We start from the raw sequence: 24,469 nt of genomic DNA on the forward strand, positions 1-24,469 counted from the left end.
AGCAAATCGAATATACAGTGGCGGAAATAATTATTTGACCCCTCACTGATTTTGTAAGTTTGTCCAATGACAAAGAAATGAAAAGTCTCAGAACAGTATCATTTCAATGGTAGGTTTATTGTAACAGTGGCAGATAGCACATCAAAAGGAAAATCGAAAAAATAACTTTAAATAAAAGATAGCAACTGATTTGCATTTCATTGAGTGAAATAAGTATTTGAACCCCTACCAACCATTAAGAGTTCTGGCTCCCACAGAGTGGTTAGACACTTCTACTCAATTAGTCACCCTCATTAAGGACACCTGTCTTAACTAGTCACCTGTATAAAAGACACCTGTCCACAGAATCAATCAATCAAGCAGACTCCAAACTCTCCAACATGGGAAAGACCAAAGAGCTGTCCAAGGATGTCAGAGACAAAATTGTAGACCTGCACAAGGCTGGAATGGGCTACAAAACCATTAGCAAGAAGCTGGGAGAGAAGGTGACAACTGTTGGTGCGATTGTTCGAAAATGGAAGGAGCACAAAATGACCATCAATCGACCTCGCTCTGGGGCTCCACGCAAGATCTCACCTCGTGGGGTGTCAATGGTTCTGAGAAAGGTGAAAAAGCATCCTAGAACTACACGGGAGGAGTTAGTTAATGACCTCAAATTAGCAGGGACCACAGTCACCAAGAAAACCATTGGAAACACATTACACCGCAATGGATTAAAATCCTGCAGGGCTCGCAAGGTCCCCCTGCTCAGGAAGGCACATGTGCAGGCCCGTCTGAAGTTTGCCAATGAACACCTGAATGATTCAGAGAGTGACTGGGAGAAGGTGCTGTGGTCTGATGAGACCAAAATAGAGCTCTTTGGCATTAACTCAACTCGCTGTGTTTGGAGGAAGAAAAATGCTGCCTATGACCCCCAAAACACCGTCCCCACCGTCAAGCATGGGGGTGGAAACATTTTGCTTTGGGGGTGTTTTTCTGCTAAGGGCACAGGACAACTTATTCGCATAAACGGGAAAATGGACGGAGCCATGTATCGTGAAATCCTGAGCGACAACCTCCTTCCCTCTGCCAGGAAACTGAAAATGGGTCGTGGATGGGTGTTCCAGCACGACAATGACCCAAAACATACAGCAAAGGCAACAAAGGAGTGGCTCAAGAAGAAGCACATTAAGGTCATGGAGTGGCCTAGTCAGTCTCCGGACCTTAATCCAATCGAAAACCTATGGAGGGAGCTCAAGCTCAGAGTTGCACAGAGACAGCCTCGAAACCTTAGGGATTTAGAGATGATCTGCAAAGAGGAGTGGACCAACATTCCTCCTAAAATGTGCGCAAACTTGGTCATCAATTACAAGAAACGTTTGACCTCTGTGCTTGCAAACAAGGGTTTTTCCACCAAGTATTAAGTCTTTTTTTGTTAGAGGGTTCAAATACTTATTTCACTCAATGAAATGCAAATCAGTTGCTATCTTTTATTTAAAGTTATTTTTTCGATTTTCCTTTTGATGTGCTATCTGCCACTGTTACAATAAACCTACCATTGAAATGATACTGTTCTGAGACTTTTCATTTCTTTGTCATTGGACAAACTTACAAAATCAGTGAGGGGTCAAATAATTATTTCCGCCACTATATCTAAAAGGAACAGCCTGGATTTTAAAGGCCCCTTTAATAACATTACTCAAAAAAAAAAAAATCATGGCTTAATGTCCTGTATACCTCTGGAGGTATTATATACATATAGCAGAATGTATATATCAGAATGTTACGGAAAGTGCTATAATAACAGGAGTCCTGACATACAGCTGATGACCACAATTTTTTTTCTTATTTCCTTCTTGTTATTCTTCATAATGTTTCCTTAACAGCATGTCTTTTCATATGCAGAGCCAAATGGTCAGACCGGGCAAAAGTTCGCTCACACATGAAACAATGGAAAGGGCGAACGCCTGTGTGTTTTCGTATATGGCGGGTGAGTTCATCAGAACGGGCAAACTTCCAACCACAACCATCCCATTCACATACATAGGGCTTCTCACCTGCAAAGCAGAACATTGATTAGTATGGCTTTCTACAATGTTATTGATACTTAAAGAGGACCTTTCACCTGTATAAACTATGTTAACTGAGTATGCTGCCATATAGAGCGGCGCCCGGGGATCTCACTGCACTTACTATTATCCCTGGGCGCCGCTCCGTTCTCCCGTTATAGGCTCCGGTACCTTTGCTTTTTAAGTTATAGTAGGCGGGTCTTCCCTTGTCCTGTGGGCGTCTCCTTCTTCTAGGCTGCAGCGCTGGCCAATCGCAGCGCACAGCTCACAGCCTGGGAGGTTTTTTTCTCCCAGGCTGTGAGCTGTGCGCTGCGATTGGCCAGCGCTGCAGCCTAGGAGAAGGAGACGCCCACAGGACAAAGGAAGACCCGCCTACTATAACTTAAAAAGCAAAGGTACCGGAGCCTATAACGGGAGAACGGAGCTGCGCCCTGGGATAATAGTAAGTGCATTGAGATCCCCGGGCGCCGCTCTATATGGCAGCATACTCAGTTAACATAGTTTATACAGGTGAAAGGTCCTCTTTAAAGGGTAACACAAGGATCAGGAGCTGAGTTACTGTAATAAGATGTCACAGGGTAATAAGAAGACCAGGAGCCAGGTTACTGTAATAAGATGTCACAGGGTAATAAGAGGATCAGGAGCCGGGTTACTGTAATAAGATGTTACAGGGTAATAAGAGGATCAGGAGCCGGGTTACTGTAATAAGATGTTACAGGGGTAATAAGAGGATCAGGAGCCGGGTTACTGTAATAAGATGTTACAGGGTAATAAGAGGATCAGGAGCCGGGTTACTGTAATAAGATGTTACAGGGGTAATAGGAGGATCAGGAGCCGGGTTACTGTAATAAGATGTTACAGGGTAATAAGAGGATCAGGAGCCGGTTACTGTAATAAGATGTTACAGGGTAATAAAAGGGTCAGGAGCCAGGTTACTGTAATAAAATGTTACTGGGGTGATAGGATCAGGAGTCGGGTTACTGTAATAAGATGTTACAGGTGTAATACGAGGATCAGGAGCAGGGTTACTGTAATAAGATGTTACAGGTGTAATACGAGGATCAGGAGCAGGGTTACTGTAATAGGACATTAGAGGGTAATAAGAGGATCAGGAGCCGGGTTATTGTAATAAGATGTTAGAGGGTAATAAGAGGATCAGAAGCTGGCTTACTGTAATAAGATATTACAGGGTAATAAGAGGATCAGGAGCCGGGTTACTGTAATAATAAATTACAGAGGTAATAAAAGGATCAGGATCCAGGTTACTGTAATAAGATGTTATAGGGTAATAAGAGGATCAGGAGCCGGGTTACTGTAATATGATGTTACAGGGTAATAAGAGGATCAGGAGATGGGTTACTGTAATAAGATGTTACTGGGGTAATAAGAGTATCAGGAGCCGGGTTACTGTAATAAGATGTTACAGGGTAATAAGAGGTTCAGGAGCAAGGTTACTCTAATAAGACATTACAGAGTAATAAGAGGGTCAGGAGCAAGGTTACTGTAATAAGATATTACAGGTCTAATTAAGGGATCAGGAGCCAGGTTACTGTAATAATAAGATGTTACAGGGTAATAAAAGGATCAGGAGCCGGGTTACTGTAATATGATATTGCAGAGGTAATAAAAGGATCAGGAGCTGGATTACTGTAATAATATGTTACAGGGGTAATAAGAGGTTCAGGAGCTTAGTTACTGTAATAAGATGTTACAGGAGTAATAAGAGGATCGGGATATGGGTTATTTGAATAAGATGTTACAGGGGTAATAAGAGGATCAGGAGACTGGTCACTTTAATAAGATGTTACAGAAGTAAGAAGAGGATCATTAATCAGGTCACTGTAATAAGTTATTACAGTGGTAATAAGAGGTTCAGGAGCCAGGTTATTGTAATAAGATATAACAGGGGTAATAGGAGGATCAGGAGCCGGGTTACTGTAATAAGATATAACAGGGTAATAAGAGGATCAGGAGCCGGGTTACTGTAATAAGATGTTACAGGGTAATAAGAGGATCAGGAGCCAGGTTACTGTAATAAAATGTTACAGGGTAATAAGAAGATCAGGAGCCGGGTTACTGTAATAAGATGTTACAGGGCAATAAGAGGGTCAGGAGCCGGTTTACTGTAATAAGATGTTACAGGGTAATAAGAGGATCAGGAGCTGGGTTACTGTAATAAGATGTTACAGGGTAATAAGAGGATCAGGAGCCAGGTTACTGTAATAAGATGTTACAGGGGTAATAAGAGGCTCAGGAGCCGGGTTACTGTAATAAGATGTTACAGGGTAATAAGGAGTATTATTAATATTAATACTAGTGGGGGTAATACATGAGGTAGTAAAGAATCATGATGTACACCGCTATGACCCTTCTTACCAGTGTGTGTACGTAGATGTGCTTTCAGATGTGAGCTCTTGGTGTAAGTTTTGGCACATCCATCATGGGTACAGCTGTGACAGGTGACATTTCTGTTTGATGTTCGTCTTCCTGGTTTTCGTTTTTTTTCCTTCAGTGTATAAGCCATGGATTGCGTACTGCTCTGGTTGGATGGTTGTGGTAATATGTAGTAGGACATGTTGGAGGAAAAAGGCTGGTAAGATTGGCTGTCAAGAACAGAAAACGTTGTTTTTGGTAAAATTGGAACAGGGTTTGCAGAGAAGTGGGTGCTGGGAATTCCAGTTGATAAGAGATCTTGTTTAGGTGGCAGTGAATACACATACCCCATAGATTGCTGCATGGAGTAATTGATGTCTATGTGTTGGTTAGATTGATTGATATTGGTTGATCCCTCAGTCTGGGGTACCTCCACTGAATGTACATCTAAAATTACAGGATCTGTGCAATTGTTTTCAAAGGACTGGAGCAGGGTATCGAAGATATCAGACTGGCACATATTAGTGATTCCCAGGATGTGACCTTGGGTGACTGGCATCTCTGAGGAGTATCCAACATCAATTGCCAGATCTAAACGGTTGTTTTTCAGGAATTCTAGGTCCCAGGATGTGTCTTCATTCTTTATTTGGCACGTGGTCAAATCAGGAGCAGAGTATGTGTACTGACCACCAGGGGGCACTGTAGACGCTTCTGGTCCAGTTTGTGATGTTGCACCATTCCATATCTGATGATGAAAAAAATGTTTATTAATTGCAGAAGGTCTCAGGCTTTGTATCCCTTGTTAAATTTATTATCTGGGGCTTAGGGACGGGGTTTTCACATTTTCAGCACTAATGTAGTTAAAGTGGTTGTGCCAAGATAAAAAGGTATCCCCTACCCACAGGACAGGGAAAAATTGATCATTGGGGGTCCAATCACTGGGACCCCACAGATCACTAGAACAGAGGATCCACCTACTGAAACTGACATAGATAGCCAAGCTTTGTACTCAACTATTTCCAGTGGCCCCATAGAGAATGAGTTGAGCAGCTGCATAGGCTCAACCTTCCAAATGTCCTGCTGAATAGTTGTTAATAGGAGAATTCACAGATTACCACCCTAATAAAATGTAGCCTTTAATCAATATTATGGACATACACAAGAAATAATAAACAAAATAAAGAAAGATATTGTCTTCTCCACGTAAATAGAAAAGGCTGTTCCGTAGGTACAGGTGTGGGTAATACGATGGGGGAACTATCCCTGATATTAACCCAACAATCAAGGCCCTGCCTACAAAACGGAACAGCCGCCCCGATAGGGGCGATCCCGTGTTCAGGAACCTTCTATACGCCCTTGGATGGCCCTGAATAAAAAAGGGGGATGTATACCTAAAGTGGGTCTAAATAGCTGACCTACCCTAGATGCTGAAAATAACAAATTCCAGATACAGAAAAACAAAAAAAAATATTATGTACAAAGTAGTCGGATTCAATAAATCTTCACGCGATAAGACACCTACTTTCTATCATGATAGATAGTACTGAAACAATAGGTGTCCTAGTCTCAACGCGTTTCGCCCAACACTGTCTCTGGGCTCATCAGGGGACACTTATCAAAAGTTGCAATAATATGGATGTAGTTAAAACAATAGAAAACCGACCAGATGGTTTAGATGAATCACTGCACCAGTAGGCTTAACCAGTCACCCCACTCCCTGGACCTGCATTGCACTGTGTATCTGAGACATCATGTGACTGTTTCGTAGCCCTACTATCTTATCCTATCCGTGGAATGCCTGGGTGTACCTACCTGAGCCTGGCTACAATACGGTGATAAGCAAGTATTTGGGTTGTACTGCCCCTTGTGGCAGCAAAACACCACATCAACAATAGCAGGCATTGTTTGCTATGGGACTGTACACCCAATATTGATTATACATTGGTGGGCTACCTGGCTTGATTCATGCATCTGTATCTGCATGATCATAAGTGCGGCAACATTTTGTATTAATACCGAGGGGCTCCATCTATATTTATCTTTTTGAGGGGGGCCACCTGGCTTGTTTGTTATATACAGTATCATTGTTTTGATTAGTACTGGTTATTAATCCCTGCACCCAACTGGTTAAGCCTACTGGTGCAGTGATTCATCTAAACCATCTGGTCGGTTTTCTATTGTTTTAACTACATCCATATTATTGCAACTTTTGATAAGTGTCCCCTGATGAGCCCAGAGACAGTGTTGGGTGAAACGCGTTGAGACTAGAGCACCTATTGTTTCAGTACTATCTATCATGATAGCAAGTAGGTGTCTTATCGCGTGAAGATTTATTGAATCCGACTACTTTGTACATAATAGTAACTTTTTTTTTGTTTTTCTGTATCTGGAATTTGTTATTTTCAGCATCTAAGGTAGGTCAGCTATTTAGACCCACTTTAGGCCACCTTACCAGGTTTGACCACGTATACACCCCCCTTTTTTTCAGGGCCATCCAATGGCGTATAGGAGGTTCCTGAACACGGGATCGCCCCTATCGGGGCGGCTGTTCCGTTTTGTAGGCAGGGTCTTGATTGTAGGGTTAATATCAGGGATAGTTCCCCCATCGTATTACCCACACCTGTACCTACGGAACAGCCTCTCCTATTTACGTGGAGAAGACAATATCTTTCTTTATTTTGTTTATTATTTCTTGTGTATGTCCATAATTGTGGGTTACTTTTTACTATACATTGATTAAAGGCTACGTTTTATTAGGGTGGTAATCTGTGAATTCTCCTTTTGATATATATTGTCCCTATTACACATATACCTACTGGCGGGCGATTGTCAGAACTGTGATTTCCTTGAATAGTTGTTAAACCAGCTACATATTATTGACTGATGTGGATAACACCCCCAATGTTATCATGCTACTGCAGGAGAAGTAGCGCATGCGCAGTGTGCTATACCTTTCATTTACAGAGGGGTCATTATCAGTCTGTGCCAGTCCCCCTCGATGAGGCCACCCATGTATAGAGACTCATTGGAAGTGCTCCATGGTATGGAGACTTATTGGCAATGCTCCATGGGAAAACAATATAGAAAGATGTAACTACCAAGGAAAGAGAACTATCTCTCTAGTGCCACCTTGTGGAAGTGGCTCCCTATGAGTCAAAATCCGACTTTTTAACACGCCTTGGGACCTGACAAGGGAAAATAGCGAAATATCCATTTGTAGACAGCCAGAATCCTACTCCATACTGATGAGGAGCTAGCACCCCGAAACAGCTGTCTACAGATGTATATCTGGCCTGGCTATATTCCCTTGTCATGCTCCAAGGCTTGTTAAAAAGTCTGATTTTGACTCGTAGACATCCTCTTCCACAAGGTGGCGCTAGAGAGATGGATCTCTTTCCTTTGAAGATACCTCTCTGAATATTGAGTCCCCATCAATGAGAAAGCTGATCACTCCGCAACTGAGATGAGGATCGGCACATGCACAAAACAAAAATAACGCCTCTGTCGTACAAAACGTTAAACTCTGTGCCTGCACCGGTGTTTTGCTGGAGCGACCTGTAGATGACATCGGAGGCGTAAAATGAGGGCTAGTCTAGTGACAATTCAGCAGGGCTATTTCGCATCTAGCACAGGAGTGGGTTCAATTTGCTTAGGTATCCGCTGCAACTAGAGACCAAAAGTTTAAAAAGATCCTTTCATGTCATACAGAGCAGCGTGATACGGTGTATCAGTGTAAAACCTGCCAGTGGGATCCCTTTATGGAAACCGTGAAAAAAAAAAACCTGAAGAAAAAGTAACTGCTCACAGATACATACCATAATACGTCTGTGTGCATGAGCCTGCTGTATGCAAATAATCAAAAACTTCAAGCAATTTTTTTTTTATTGAAAACTTTTTCATAGGGGCTTCCTGACTGACACTGTAGTCATGTATGGAGACAGGGTAACCTTATTCTACTTGGCACAGTACCATCATTGCCTAATTATATAGTACCCAAATCAAACAGCAAATAAATAATAATATAGAGTGCCGCCACCACCGTACACTGTCTAAGTAACAGCGCCACACATACTGTCTAATAACAGTGCTATACAAGTAATATTACATTTCATAGTGGTAACAGCCCCCCCCAATGTGCCCATTTCAGTAGGGGAAGAAAATACACCCTGTGTGACTACATAGGATAAAAATTGACAACCACTATCTATGTAATTTGTAAAAAAATAAACATATACAGTATATATATATATATATATACCGTATTTATATATATATTATATATATATACACATATACTAATAAAAATCTAAGAATAAAATATATAATTAGTACAGCGGCCACTTACCTGATTGTTATCATATATAAACTGACCCTGAAAATCGCAGGAAGCCAACGCCATCCTCCCTATAAACACATACAGCGCAGTAGAAATATAATAGATCTGATTCTATGTTTATCTCTTTTCTATACAGTCTTAGAGCTGCTTGCCGCTGCCCTCGGCATTCAGTCTGTCATGAGATAACCAGAGCAGGGAAAATTGTGTTCTATATTTTTTTTTTTTTTCAAAGAAATTTGGTGGTTTTGAGGGCACCGTCTGATTGGTAGGAAGATGGAGAAAGCCCCGCCCCTTGGTTCGTCTCCCCGCCTTTTCTCAGTGACTGTGTCATCAAATTAAAGTGAAGAAATAGCATTTTGTGTGTATGGTGGAAATGATAGCATGGAACAGTGTACATAGAGATATTATATAGGATTTTCTACACAGCACAAACATATAGCACAAGTCACTTCATGCTAATTTATGTTTTTTTTAAATAGTGTAATAAAAATATAATACAATAATATATTATTTTTAAATAATACAAAATGATCAGCATTGGAAAATTCTATTCAGCTGATTCGCCGAATAAAAAAAAAAAATTGCTTTGTGATGAATTACTTCATCACGAAGCGCATTTCTTAGTAAGTAATGGGTGCAATGACAGGGAACGGCGATTACGCTGTCTCGATCATTGTACCCCTCAGATGCCGCGTTTATATTACGGCATCTGACATCAATATTACAGTGTATAATTTTAAAAAATTATATATATATATATATATATATATCTTACTTACCTCATCCATTTGATCGTGAAGAGCCGACTGCCGACATCTTGATTGAAGATCCAGTGCAAAATCTTGCATGGCCCCTGATGACATAATATGTCACCGCGCACAGGAATTAGTGTGGGATATTCAATCTTCAATATGGTGGCGGCCGGCTCTTCGCGCTCAAACAGATGAGCTAGGTTGGATTTTTTAATTTTTTTTACCGCCATTCATGGAAAATTAATTAGTTACCACGAAGCGTGAGGAAATTTGGCTTCACCACAAATCGAATTTTCCCTTAAATTCTGATGGAAGTTCACTTTGATTAGATACTGGGACACTTGCCACAAGAGGGTCGTAAAAGTGCTTCCCCGCTGCCCTATAAAAAGGCTGTTTGAGGCTACTTTTGGGTAGTGTACCTCTTGGCGTAGTGTACCTCGTACATGCCTCTACGATGCACTCAAAGAACTTTTGCCCAGTTGACAAGAGGGGGCGCATTATTGGACCGAGAGAAGCAGGATAGTTGTTTTGATGAACTGCCCGCCATCCAGGCCATTCGCAGCTAGCTATTAGGAGGTGTTGAGAGCAGAGGTTACATGCAGGCACACACACACATGGCAAACAGGCTCTGGAAGGTCCAGACAGACCACCAATAAAGAGTAGCATGATCAACTCCCACAGTTTTGTTAGCCGCCATCCAGTTATGGGTCGCCCCTTCATTACATACCCCTGTCTCTGCCCAGACCATTTCCTGGTCCTTAGCAAAAGGAAACTTGGTGTCATGGTGCCCATTATGTGTCCTGCCATTGACAGACAGCCCCCATTGCCTTCAATTGCAGTGGTTTCACGAACAAGAAACCTGGACTGCTACACACTGAAACTGTATTGTCTTCCGTGATGAATCCAGGTTCTATTTGGGATCCCATGACGGTCATGTTCAAGTATGGATACTTTCTGGTAAGTACTTCAGTCCTGCCTTTGCTGTGGAGCAACACACTGCCCCAACTGCTGTATGATGATCTGGGGAGCCATTGAATATGAAAGTCGGTCACCGGTAGTAATGAAACAAGAGACACTAACAGCTCAGTGATATGTGAAGGACATCCTGCCGCCACATGTGCTCCTCTCATGGCAGGGCTTACAATTGGCATTTTTCAGAAGGATGACGCTACATGCACACAACCGTTGTGTGTTTTGCGGTCCGCAAATCACGGATCCGCAAAACACGGATGGTGTCCATGTGCGCAAAGCGCGGACAAGAATAGGACAGGTTATATTTTTTTTGCAGACAACGGAATGGAGCAATGGATGCGGACAGCTGTCCGCATCTTTTGCTGCCCCATTGATGTGAATGGGTCCGCATCCGAGCCGCCAAAACTGCAGCTCGGATGCGGACCAAAACAACGGCCGTGTGCATGAGGCCTAATGCTTGCCCACACACAGCAAGGGTTTCCCAAGAAATTCTCAACCAGATTAGAACACTTCCTTGTCTTGCTGATCACCAGATTTATCACCAATCAAGCATTTATGGGATCAGGTGGGGCGCCAACTTCACAAACCTACAAGTCTGCGGGATCTACAGGCCCAGCTGTAACATCTGTGGGCAAATGTGTCGCAGGAACCTGTATGCCTTCATGCCCAACTGTATCTCATAATGTATCCAGGCTAGAGGCCATATCTCATCTTGAATCCAGGCTAGAGGTGGCCCAACATTGTCCTAGAGCCTACTCTTCCCAATAAAATTGTCTTTTTGCTCTAATATCGTAATCACTTACACACATCATCATTGCATTCACACGTAGAAAGCTTCATTCTTTTCTAGCAACTCATTCTTGGTGTGTTATTTTTTTTAGTCAATGAGTGTACTACAGGAAATGTATGACTAGGCATAACTTCCAGGCCAAGAGTTTCAGAAGCCTGACCTCCAGCAATCAGTTGACTCGGGTGGCTTAATTTGCAAAAGTGTTTGTCTTGGTGAAACTCCCCCTTTAAATATAATAATAGTAAGGATATACTGTAATGTATCTGTCCTAAAGGACTTGTCCAGGATCAGAAAATATGGTTGATTTATTTCAGAAACAGCACCACGCCTGTCCACTGGTTGTGTGTGGTATTGCAGCTCAGTTACATTCACTTCAATGTAGCTGAGCTACACCCATGGACAGGTGTGGTGCTGTTTCTGAAAGTAGGAGTATTTAAGGACTAACAGTCATAATGGGCTTGAAGGGATTGTTCACTTTGTTGGAAGGGTCCTCCAATGATAAGCTGATAACTAAATGTTCTGCTGATGGGACCCCCAGCAATCAACTGCAATTTTTGAACATGCAAGTGTTTGATTTCCCTGCAGCGCTCCCACGGGTAATATGGAGCATTACACTCTCAGAAGAGAGTTGGTTCCAGTGAACGGACCCTCACCAAGCATAAAGTTATGGCATATCCTAATGATATCCTAATAGAGAGTTGACCCAAATATAGTAAACAAACATTGCATCATAGGACAGATGACATGGGGTTATCTCTAAACAGAGCACTGGGTTGAAATGAGGGTCTATCCATTAAAAAAGAAACATGACAAATGTAAATCTACCCTATAAAGCTCCATATTTTGTACAAATGGTGCCCGGTTGTCTTCACACATCACTACTTCAGCACAACCTTCTCCTAGAATGCTTGCTGGACAGATTTAAGGGAGGGATAGATAAGGCCTCCAGAGTCATTATCTACTTCACTCCCCTGCAAAACATGCAGCACATGGAGTCCGATAACACTGAGTGACGTTAGGTTACATGACTGCAGCTTATTTTTTTTTTTAAACTACAGAGCTCGAACAGATGGTTTCACCAGGGCTGCTATTACTACCAATAATGTCTATGTAAGAGCTGATGCTTGTACTAAGTCTCCAACATGGAGGACTAAGCATGAATCATGAAGTAAACCACTTTCTCCACAGGTCTACTTTTTACTAAACATCTGGTTCCTGGTGGTTAGCAGTACCTTTTATATCGGGTCCATGTGACACAGTGATGTCACAATACAGGGCAAAGATCAAACCCGGCCAGAGAGAGGCATGACTCAAAGCTGCTAGGCCATAATGCAAGGACCAAAATACTATGTGTCTTTTTATGTGGCAGAAATGCCTTTAGACCCCATCAACTTTACAATAGTGAAACCTCGGTGGGTGAGTAATCATAACATGGTAGCAGGGAGGATATGGCTCCAGGTGCCATGTTGTTGGAGGAAAGTTCCTCCTAGCATCTTGGAGGGATGTTGAGAATGGCACCAAAACCGTGGCAAATAATAAGGTCACTATTTCTAGTCAGTGAAGAAAGAGAGACTACAGTGTTCGAAGACATGCAAGGGTTTGGGTGGAGACTGCCGAATGGAACAGAAACACATAGGAGACAAACAAGAGGTGTGAGACCACCACCACTAAAATGCTGTCATCAATGTGTATCATGCTGTAGAAGCTGTTCAGTAAAGTTGTTTGCATTTAGCCGCATGTCAGTGACTATTCCTGTTCAGCTGTAGTACCCTCCTAGTAAGTATCTACCCATTTTGGGACTTTACACACACACAAGGGCCTGGATGAAACTGCTACTTGTGCATTTCCCACTACTATTCTACTGTGGGCCACCATTATGGAGCAGAGAGTTGACACCCAGGACCGAAACCCCTTTGAGTGTTTCTTTTCCATGACCATCACCCCCTGGATATTTGCTAAGAATGGAGGTCTGGGACAGACAATAGGACCAGCCCAGACTGGGCACACTCTTTCCAAGTGACCCCTAGCCGCCACATCGGTTTCCTCTATAGTACATATGCCCTTGCAGGCATCTGTAAACATTATCAAGGAAAAGTATAAAAATGTTTGCAAACGCAAAGTGGAGCAGTTGCTCATAGCAACAGATGTGGTTGACAGTTCAACCCTTTCTTTTACTGTCTGCAAGTTGATAGTCTTTTTGGACATACAGTGTCTAATGCCTGGTGGTCAAGAGCATCTGAGTCCTGGTGTCCCAGTGGAAACTCAGTACTAGATTGTAAGAGGTCCTTTGAGGTATGGGACCCTCTTCACAGGGTATAGCTGAGGTACGGCAATAAGCAGGCTTTACTCCACAGAGGCGCATAAGCATAATCTTCTGCACTCCGTTTTTGGGTGACACTTTCCTGACCCCATCATAGGGTCTATATGTCAGCCCTTCAGCCGACTAACACTTCGGAACTGAGACACAACCCCAAAAACAATGTCTGATTCCTGCTTGGCTTGTGGAAAATTATCATCTGGTGGTGCTGGTGGCCTGGAGGAAAAAAAAAATAGAACCTGTTTATAAAATGAAGTAAAAATAGATATATATGATATTTTCTGTTAAAATAATCATTGCGGTTATTTGTGACATCCATGTCAATGGTCGCTGAATAGGCCCAACTGCAAGTTTAAGAGAGTTGTTGGTCAACAGAATAACATTGGGCCCTCTGTTTACCACAACCTTGGCTTGACAAGCATAGAACAAGTATACCAAGATCACCAGGGGCCCAATGGGCCCTAGCATCTGTTGGAGCTAGCCCAGTAGCTGGGTTCTAATTGGTTAATATAGCTTGCTCCTTGTGGTATACACTGTGTGATATAACACAAGTATAACAACTAAATAATAAGCAGTATTTTCATCTATATTACACGTAAAAATGTGGTTTTTGAGGTTTTTGCTTTTAATTTATGAAATATTATAAGTGAAGAAGTTCAAGATGTCAAAGGGCCATAAGTGAAAAGTTTGGAGGAAGTTCATGGCAATGCCTGTGTTTTCAGTGTTCCTCTATTTCTTGCTGTTTTACCAATTCATCGAAGGTGCAAAAAACTGTAAGTTTCTGCCAGCCAATAACACGTCCTCTAACATGCAGCATGTGCAGAGAATTGTGAAACGCTTTTATCATGCGAGTTCCTTTTATAGATTTCCTTCTTAAGAGGACACGAAGGTGTTATGAAAGCAGCCAAAATTTCTGCTTCATAAACACATACTGCATGTAGTGCAGCCCTATAGGGTCCTAGCCCTAAATCAGAGGACAATGAAAGACCTCAGAACCCAAAAGCAGCAGAACACCATATATGACATTAGAAGGTCTAAGCATGGAATAAATAAAGCGTGATGAAGGGTGTGAATTTTCTGTAATCTTCATGTCAATCAACCCACTAAAGCATTAAAACACACTACTTCAGTCTATTATAGGGAGTATATGAGGTGGTAGTGCCTCCAATACCATCAAAAAAGGGGTGAAACTCTCTCAACATAGTGCTGTCATAGTATAAACACATAGTAGAAAATTGCAGCACACAATGTTTTTCTTTTGCTGTTAGGTTATGTTTTAATCTTATATCATCATATGATCATCATGATCCAGTGCAATTACAGGGTATATAAGGCAGGCATGTACAAATCAATATGGTGACCGGACGTTTCGGCCTGTCAGGGCCTTTTTCAGCGGTCTATAATCTGTAGCTGGCTTCCTGTATTGTGTAGCGCTGGATGCTGGCAGTCGTGACTACGACTAACAAGTCCTTGCTGGCACCAGTAATAACGGTGTGCGGTACTCCAAATTTTACAGATACTATAAACACAGTGATGTCACAGGACAGAGATAATAAACACAGTGCTGTCACAGTACAGGATAATAAACACAGTGATGTCACAGTACAGGGATAATAAACACAGTGATGTCACAGTACAGAGATAATAAACACTGTGATGTCACAGTACAGAGATAATAAACACAGTGATGTCACAGTACAGGGATAATAAACACAGTGATGTCACAGTACAGGGATAATAAACACAGTGATGTCACAGTACAGGATAATAAACACAGTGATGTCACAGTACAGGGATAATAAACACAGTGATGTCACAGTACAGGGATAATAAACACAGTGATGTCACAGTACAGGATAATAAACACAGTGATGTCACAGTACAGGGATAATAAACACAGTGATGTCACCATACAGGGATAATAAACACAGTGATGTCACAGTACAAGGATAATAAACACAGTGCTGTCACAGTGCAGGGATAATAAACACAGTGATGTCACAGTACAGGATAATAAACACAGTGCTGTCACAGTACAGGATAATAAACACAGTGATGTCACCATACAGGGATAATAAACACAGTGATGTCACAGTACAGGGATAATAAACACAGTGATGTCACAGTACAGAGATAATAAACACTGTGATGTCACAGTACAGAGATAATAAACACAGTGATGTCACAGTACAGGGATAATAAACACAGTGATGTCACAGTACAGGGATAATAAGCACAGTGATGTCACAGTACAAGGATAATAAACACAGTGATGTCACAGTACAGGGATAATAAACACAGTGATGTCACAGTACAGGGATAATAAACATAGTGATGTCACAGTACAGGATAATAAACACAGTGATGTCACAGTACAGGGATAATAAACACAGTGATGTCACAGTACAGGGATAATAAACATAGTGATGTCACAGTACAGGATAATAAACACAGTGATGTCACAGTACAGGGATAATAAACACAGTGATGTCACCATACAGGGATAATAAACACAGTGATGTCACAGTACAAGGATAATAAACACAGTGCTGTCACAGTGCAGGGATAATAAACACAGTGATGTCACAGTACAGGAAAATAAACACAGTGCTGTCACAGTACAGGATAATAAACACAGTGATGTCACCATACAGGGATAATAAACACAGTGATGTCACAGTACAGGGATAATAAACACAGTGATGTCACAGTACAGAGATAATAAACACTGTGATGTCACAGTACAGAGATAATAAACACAGTGATGTCACAGTACAGGGATAATAAACACAGTGATGTCACAGTACAGGGATAATAAGCACAGTGATGTCACAGTACAAGGATAATAAACACAGTGATGTCACAGTACAGGGATAATAAACACAGTGATGTCACAGTACAGGGATAATAAACATAGTGATGTCACAGTACAGGATAATAAACACAGTGATGTCACAGTACAGGGATAATAAACACAGTGATGTCACAGTACAGGGATAATAAGCACAGTGATGTCACAGTACAAGGATAATAAACACAGTGATGTCACAGTACAGGGATAATAAACACAGTGATGTCACAGTACAGGGATAATAAACATAGTGATGTCACAGTACAGGATAATAAACACAGTGATGTCACAGTACAGGGATAATAAACACAGTGATGTCACAGTACAGGGATAATAAACATAGTGATGTCACAGTACAGGATAATAAACACAGTGCTGTCACAGTACAGGATAATAAACACAGTGATGTCACAGTACAGGGATAATAAACACAGTGATGTCACAGTACAGGGATAATAAACACAGTGATGTCACAGTACAGAGATAATAAACACAGTGATGTCACAGTACAGGGATAATAAGCACAGTGATGTCACAGTACAAGGATAATAAACACAGTGATGTCACAGTACAGGGATAATAAACACAGTGATGTCACAGTACAGGGATAATAAACACAGTGATGTCACAGTACAGGGATAATAAACATAGTGATGTCACAGTACAGGATAATAAACACAGTGATGTCACAGTGCAGGGATAATAAACACAGTGATGTCACAGTACAGAGATAATAAACACAGTGATGTCACAGTACAGGGATAATAAGCACAGTGATGTCACAGTACAAGGATAATAAACACAGTGATGTCACAGTACAGGGATAATAAACACAGTGATGTCACAGTACAGGGATAATAAACACAGTGATGTCACAGTACAGGGATAATAAACATAGTGATGTCACAGTACAGGATAATAAACACAGTGATGTCACAGTGCAGGGATAATAAACACAGTGATGTCACAGTACAGGATAATAAACACAGTGATGTCACAGTACAGGATAATAAACACAGTGCTGTCACAGTACAGGATAATAAACACAGTGATGTCACCATACAGGGATAATAAACACAGTGATGTCACAGTACAGAGATAATAAACACTGTGATGTCACAGTACAGGGATAATAAACACAGTGATGTCACAGTACAGGGATAATAAACACAGTGATGTCACAGTACAGGGATAATAAGCACAGTGATGTCACAGTACAAGGATAATAAACACAGTGATGTCACAGTACAGGGATAATAAACACAGTGATGTCACAGTACAGGGATAATAAACACAGTGATGTCACAGTACAGGGATAATAAACATAGTGATGTCACAGTACAGGATAATAAACACAGTGATGTCACAGTACAGGGATAATAAACACAGTGATGTCACAGTACAGGATAATAAACACAGTGATGTCACAGTGCAGGGATAATAAACACAGTGATGTCACAGTACAGGATAATAAACACAGTGATGTCACAGTACAGGATAATAAACACAGTGATGTCACAGTACAGAGATAATAAACACAGTGATGTCACAGTACAGGATAATAAACACAGTGCTGTCAAAGAACAGAAATAATAAACACAGTGATGTCACAGTACAGGGATAATGAACACAGTGATGTCACAGTACAGGATAATAAACACAGTGATGTCACAGTACAGGGATAATAAACACAGTGATGTCACAGTACAGGATAATAAACACAGTGATGTCACAGTACAGGGATAATAAACACAGTGATGTCACAGTACAGGGATAATAAACACAGTGATGTCACAGTACAGGGATAATAAACACAGTGATGTCACAGTACAGAGATAATAAACACAGTGATGTCACAGTACAGAGATAATAAACACAGTGATGTCACAGTACAGAGATAATAAACACAGTGATGTCACAGTACAGAGATAATAAACACAGTGATGTCACAGTACAGGGATAATAAACACAGTGATGTCACAGTACAGAGATAATAAACACAGTGATGTCACAGTACAGGATAATAAACACAGTGCTGTCACAGTACAGAAATAATAAACACAGTGATGTCACAGTACAGGGATAATAAACACAGTGCTGTCACAGTACAGGGATAATAAACACAGTGATGTCACAGTACAGGGATAATAAACACCGTGATGTCACAGTACAGGGATAATAAACACAGTGATGTCACAGTACAGGGATAATAAAAACAGTGATGTCACAGTACAGGCATAATAAACACAGTGATGTCACAGTACAGAGGTATTAAATACAGTGATGTCACAGTACAGGGATAATGAACACAGTGATGTCACAGTACAGAGATAATAGTGATGTCACTAACCACATCACCTGTGCGTGTTTCAACTGTCATTACTGAAGAGGACACCATTGACTGGCTATACTCATATATTCATAAGAGAAGAGGGTAAATACCCATATGTACATATTTTCGATGATGCTGCCTCAGGGCACAGCTTAGTATAGCTTATCTATGTAGAGAAATAAAGTAAAGGTGTGTAGTCTGACATGTGTGCACAAGGACCAAGCGGTGTGTACAGGTCATGTGTGTGTTAAGCTGCTGGCTGGGTGACAACAAAGAGACACACAGATCCAAGGAGTTGTCATTGGACTTCTATGCTGCCGTTACGAAAACTCAGAATTCTAGGCAAATGGAAACATGTGGCTAGCTTAAAGGGGTTGTTCCTAGACAACCTTGTTTTTTATTTTTATAATCATCAGACAGGACACAAACGTAAGTTACAAGGTCATCTAACAGGCCCCAACAGCCTGGCCATCTAGAAGAGCGTGTGCTGTTCCATATAGATTAATGGAAAGTAAGTATCCCCCAAGTGTTTGTCAACAGCACAGGTCTCAAAAGAAAAAACAAGCACAATGCAACATCACTCTGCAAACACAAATAATAAAGTAAATACAATAGTGCCATACTCACTGTAGAGAATTTACTAATGCTAATGCTACTTTATGATTCTTGGCAAATAGATTTTCTACAAAATTATTTGTGCCTTCCGCCACCGGCAAGGCGATCTCTTTAGGACAGGAATCAACACTACATACTACCTCCGCAGGTGTCATACTGGCCTCCATTAAATTCAGAGAATGCAGGTTCCACATGCATGCTGAGTGTTGAGGAAAGTGTCATATTTAAGTATATATATGTATATATGCCCTGACATATATGCATATATATATATGGGCCCTTTTTCTGGGCACGTCCAGTTGGGATGCGTTGCATACATGGAGATGTATGTGTGCCCCCTTGGCCGCATGCATCTCTATGTATGTAGGGCATGTTATAGGGGTGGGTTTCAGGGGTATGGACACATATGTATCTATAGATGTGGCCCAGACATCTGTGGATATATATGTGCCCCTATACAGTATATAGGAGGGCTTATTCCTGCCCCTATGTGAATAATGTCCGTTCATATATGCTTATAGATGTGCCCCAAGCATCTATGGGCATATATGGCCGGAATCCCGCTCATATGCGCCTGCTGGGTGGGTGGAGGAGACTGACAGCTGGACAATTATGTCCAGCGTCGGCCTCTACAAAGGACAGAGGATCAATAAGATCCTCTGCCCTTTGTCACCATCTCCGGCCGCGCCGGAGATGGTGCGCCTAACAGAGACATGGGAACAAAGAGTTCCCATGCCCCTGTGAGTGGCTGACCCCCGGCGCTGTAATTACAGCGCCGGAGGTAGGCGTCCGCTTCACAGGCGGGAGGATCAAAGGATCCCCCCCCCCTGGAAGCGCGCTCCGAGATCCTCGGGCCGGCGCGGTGACGTCATATCACCGCGCCGGCCCACGTGTTGAGGCCGGCGGTGCGCATGCGCACGGCGGCAATAGGAGGACTGAGAGCGGGCGCCGCCAAGTTTAAACAGACCGGCGGCGCTCCACTCAGGAGCCAGGTAAGACCACCCGGAGAAGAAGCATCATCCCCCTGGACAACGAGCATATCACCGCTAAGTATCCCTGCTCCCTGATTCCCCTACGATCCCCTGCGATATTCCCTGATTCCCCTATATCCCCTGGTTCCCCTATGCCTGAGTCCCCTACGCTCCTACGGTCCCCTGCAATATCCCCCTGATATCTACCCTTCCCACCTACCACCAACTTACACCCTTACACCACCTTATACCCTTACACCACCTACCCCTGTGTACCCCTATAGCCCCTTGGTTTCCCCTCATACACCCTATAGTCCCTTGGTTTCCCCTCATACACCCTTACCCCTGTACCCTCGGTAATCATTCCTAATTCCCCTGTGTTCCCCCAGGATCCCTCATGTACCCCGCTACCCTGGTAGACCACATTAACCCCTGCTGAGACCCTGGCAGACCTCCAGCAGTAACCACTACACTGCCTGTCCCATGTTGCCCCAACATTCCCAGCAATCCCCCGGTGGACCCTGTAACCCCAGCAGCATTGCTGCTGCCCTTAACCCCTGCCCTGCTGCCACAGTCAGCCTGTTGCCCTGCAAGCTCTGCAGAGCATTAACCTCTGTTCCCCTGCTCTGCAAGTCTCTGCAGAGCATTAACCATAGTAACTACCCTGTGTTCCTTGGCCTGCAGGTATTAACCCCTGCAGTGCCACAATTGTGTGTACAACCCCTTGTACCTCGTAGGGACAGTGAGTAGCCAGGCGGGTGGGTTATCAATATTTGTGAGTATGCAAATGTATTATTGTAAAGTATAGATAGTGTGTGTGGGTTGGAATGGTAATTGTGTGTAGTGTAGCTAGGTTTGTATTGTGTTTATTGTAGTACCGTTTCTATACTGCGGTGTGTACGTCTATATGTATATATATTTATATCCATTGATCTATAAATATATATAGATATAGCGTATTGTTAGACTTGTATAATTGTATTGTGTAATAAATATTCTTTATTGTTCATAATACAGTGTATAGTGTTTTTAGTAGTCGTCGCCGTAGTAAAGTAGTAAGTCGCACGTAGTGTAGTTCAGTGTAGTGTATATGCAATCAGAGGTAATCAGTAGTGTTTGTTGTTTATTTAGGTATAAATAGGCAGAGTCATCACTAGACGACTCACGCCAATTTATGAATATTAATTATTGAGATTTGCATAAATATCAATAATTAATATCCCCTTTAACATTGGCGAGCCAGGCCCACTGCTAGGAATTTGTTTTCTGTGTTTGTTTTTGGTGACAAAAATCGCTTACGCTGTAGTCAGGCGGGAGGGACGCGTTCAGTGGATTCTGAGCGTCCATTGCCTGATGGTTCGTACAGGTAAAGCGTTTTGTTCAATCAGAACCAAACACAGAGCAATCTCTACAGCAGAGAATTTAAATCTTTCTGATTTGTGTATTAACGATTTTCTGATTGCCTTGCACGCCCACTGAACACTGGAGAGAAGTCGTCGCATACGTCACTGAAGAGAGGACCATCGCCGTTGGAGCTGAACAGAGAAGTCCAGCTGAGCGGGAGAAGACGTTCCTGATACTACAGGACCTCCTCCACGCAGCACACAAGGGACAACAAAGGACAACACCAAGGAAGATGGCCTCTCATCAAAACGTGAGTATGGACTTCTCCACACTACACCAGCTAGCTAAACACAGCACATTTAACCCCATCCTCCCCACCACTCACAAGTCAGCAGAAATGTTGTGGTCCGATTTGTTAACACAGGCTTGTAGTTACGACAAGCTATGTGTTAACAAACGGACGGTGTTGAACAAGGCCACCAAACGGCTTCGGATGCTAGCCAAACTTGTGCATACATTTGAGGTTAGCATCTGCAAGCCAAAGGAAGTTGCGCTGGTGTCTCGGTCAACGGAGACAATTCCTCCGAACATTCACTGCCAATGCTGTGCCAGTAATTCGGACCAGGTTTCGGCATTGCGGGCACAGCTGGCAAAGAATGTGCAGTCTACTGTTGACTGAGATGCGCAGGTGGCTAGGATAGAGTCACAGTTAGTAGAGCTGCAGAGGCAGAAGGAGGAAATTGAGGCTAAGTTGACTCAGTCTTATACTGAGGTCAAGGCCTTCAAGGAGCAGACTGCCTCTACTGACGTGATGGTAGCCAAATTGAAGGCTGAGGTTGCTGTAAGGTCCCAGCTAATGTCTGGCATGCAACAGGTTATCACCAATTTGGTGCCGGCCCTTTCTTTTTCTGTAAAGTCAGGGTTGGAATCTCCCAAAAGTTTGCCCTGTGCAGGGCAAAAAGGTGGGAGAGTAGTCTGTGACTGGTCAAATCATCAGACCAAGCCGGTCCAGACTAACAGAGATTTTTCCCTCACTTTGGGAAAAAGAACAGTTGTGAAAAGTGCGTCCCTGAGGATGGAACAATTCAGGAGAAGGGAACACGGCTGCAGTGTAGATGAACCTGGGCCATGCAGAGCAAACATCAGATGTTTTGCATGTGGTGGCCTAGGTCACATAGCGAGACACTGCAAAACCGATAGGAACATAACACACAGGACAGGAAACCAAGTCACGTGTTTCAGGTGTGGGAACAAAGGACACATTGCAAGGAATTGCCCTTGTGCAAGTAATTGCAATGTGTCCAACAGTAGTATTAGCCAGGTAACAAGTTGTGCAGTGGGGTCTAGTCAGCTTGGCCATAAAGGAGTTACCTCTCAGCGGCATCACCAGCTGCTGAGGGGTCAGAGTGGCCAAGCTAGGCTAGGCAACATTTGACACCCCTGTACTATTTGTTACACCGTTTGTTCCCTGTGTATGTCCATGTTGTGTGTTTTTGTTATCTGTTTGTAAGTTTTTCTTGATGTTGGTGGTGGTGGGCCTTGTCTACGAATGTGTTCCACCATGCTGATTTTTGTTGTTTACATTCTTTGCTGTGAGTCCGGGCGCTGCTGTTTGTGTTTCATTCTGTGTCCCCTTGGAGTGGAACAGTGTTATACTGTGGATCGAGAACGTATAGGTTCGCGAGCAGATAATTTCACACGGGAAATCCTGCACAAAGGATGATGTGATTTTATTCTGGGCAGCCAGGGTCTCAGATCGATACAGATAACACTGTTGTGCTCAAGGTTTTCGGTTGGGCTGTGTTGTGCTGGGGACTGGGGCGGACAGACAACATTGGTGTAATGTTGTGCTGCGCACTTAATTCTAGTCCGAGCAGGTAGCACAGCTCTGATAGGGATTGGACGCAGAGTGTTTGGCAGCAGATTGTGGACTGTGTTCTTGTGTTGTGGGGTCCTGGGGAGCCAGGGCATGACTATGCCATTGGTTCTGCGGGCCTCCACAAAACGGGATCACAGGGGGAAATCGGCCTGGGTACACATGAGTGGACGGGGATACGGTGCCATCAATAACAAGATGGTGCTTTGCTCACAGCTCACTTCAGTTATCCTAACCTAGTAGGGTGGCCATCCTTATCTGTTGGTGCAGAGGGATGTGCAGCAGAGGACGCGATCCTCTGAAGGTAGGGTGTTCAGACACCAGTGTCAGGATAATGAGGGGTCCTGTGAGATAAAGGGCAGCCCAATACCTTTCTCTACTCATGGGTCAAAGGTATTGGTGCTGGGATTTTTGACATTTAATTGCATCGTGAGGGGAGAAATCCCCCAGGAGCGCCTGGTATTCTCTTCTGCCATAGGTGTGTTTATATGGAGCAGAGGAAAAACCCAGATGACGCCACAGAGACCAGCTATCCCCCCTGACACTCTTGTGAGGCTCCAGAGGATCTCACTGGATTTTGGCAACCAAGCGACCTTTGTTCAGAGGTGTTCTAGAGATGGAGGACTGTGCCACAATCCAGCGGGAGCATTATCTCAGGCTCTGGAGAAAGACTTGGAGATGTTCGGGTGGAAGAGCTTATTATCACTTGTTTCACCCAGTGAAACTTCTTCTGGTTCTGGTCATCGTCATATGGGAGGGTCAAGGGACTTATTGACCAAATACACCAGAACCAGACAGAACTTTACCGAACTAACCGGAGGAGGAGGCTCAGGACATAACTCAAACATTGTCCTGTAGCCAAAAATTTCATGGACACACTTTGTTTCCTATG

The 24,469-nt window shown here is 42.8% G+C and overlaps 1 protein-coding gene across 1 annotated transcript; it reads right to left on the bottom strand.

Annotated features, from left to right (window-relative positions):
* Positions 1 to 1,634: 1,634 nt before the first annotated feature.
* On the bottom strand, positions 1,635 to 8,927 carry KLF1 (Kruppel like factor 1). Its single transcript, XM_040414983.1, has 3 exons — positions 8,767 to 8,927; positions 4,425 to 5,166; positions 1,635 to 2,036 (listed from the first exon to the last, which is right to left on the bottom strand). The coding sequence occupies exons 1-3, from the start codon at positions 8,818 to 8,820 to the stop codon at positions 1,846 to 1,848; spliced, it is 987 nt and encodes a 328-aa protein (XP_040270917.1). The 5' UTR covers positions 8,821 to 8,927; the 3' UTR covers positions 1,635 to 1,845.
* Between the last annotated feature and the right edge of the window lie 15,542 nt (positions 8,928 to 24,469).

This window comes from Bufo bufo, chromosome 1 (assembly GCF_905171765.1).
Source record: "Bufo bufo chromosome 1, aBufBuf1.1, whole genome shotgun sequence".
In the NCBI taxonomy this organism is placed as follows: domain Eukaryota; kingdom Metazoa; phylum Chordata; class Amphibia; order Anura; family Bufonidae; genus Bufo; species Bufo bufo.

Coding starts and splice junctions, on each gene's coding strand:
- KLF1 (XM_040414983.1), bottom strand. CDS start 8,820: ATGGCGTTGGCTTCCTGCGATTTTCAGGGTCAGTTTATATATGATAAC. Junction 5,167..8,766: donor TTATATATGATAACAATCAG/GTAAGTGGCCGC, acceptor TTTCATCATCAG/ATATGGAATGGTGCAACATC. Junction 2,037..4,424: donor ACATCTACGTACACACACTG/GTAAGAAGGGTC, acceptor TCTGCTTTGCAG/GTGAGAAGCCCTATGTATGT.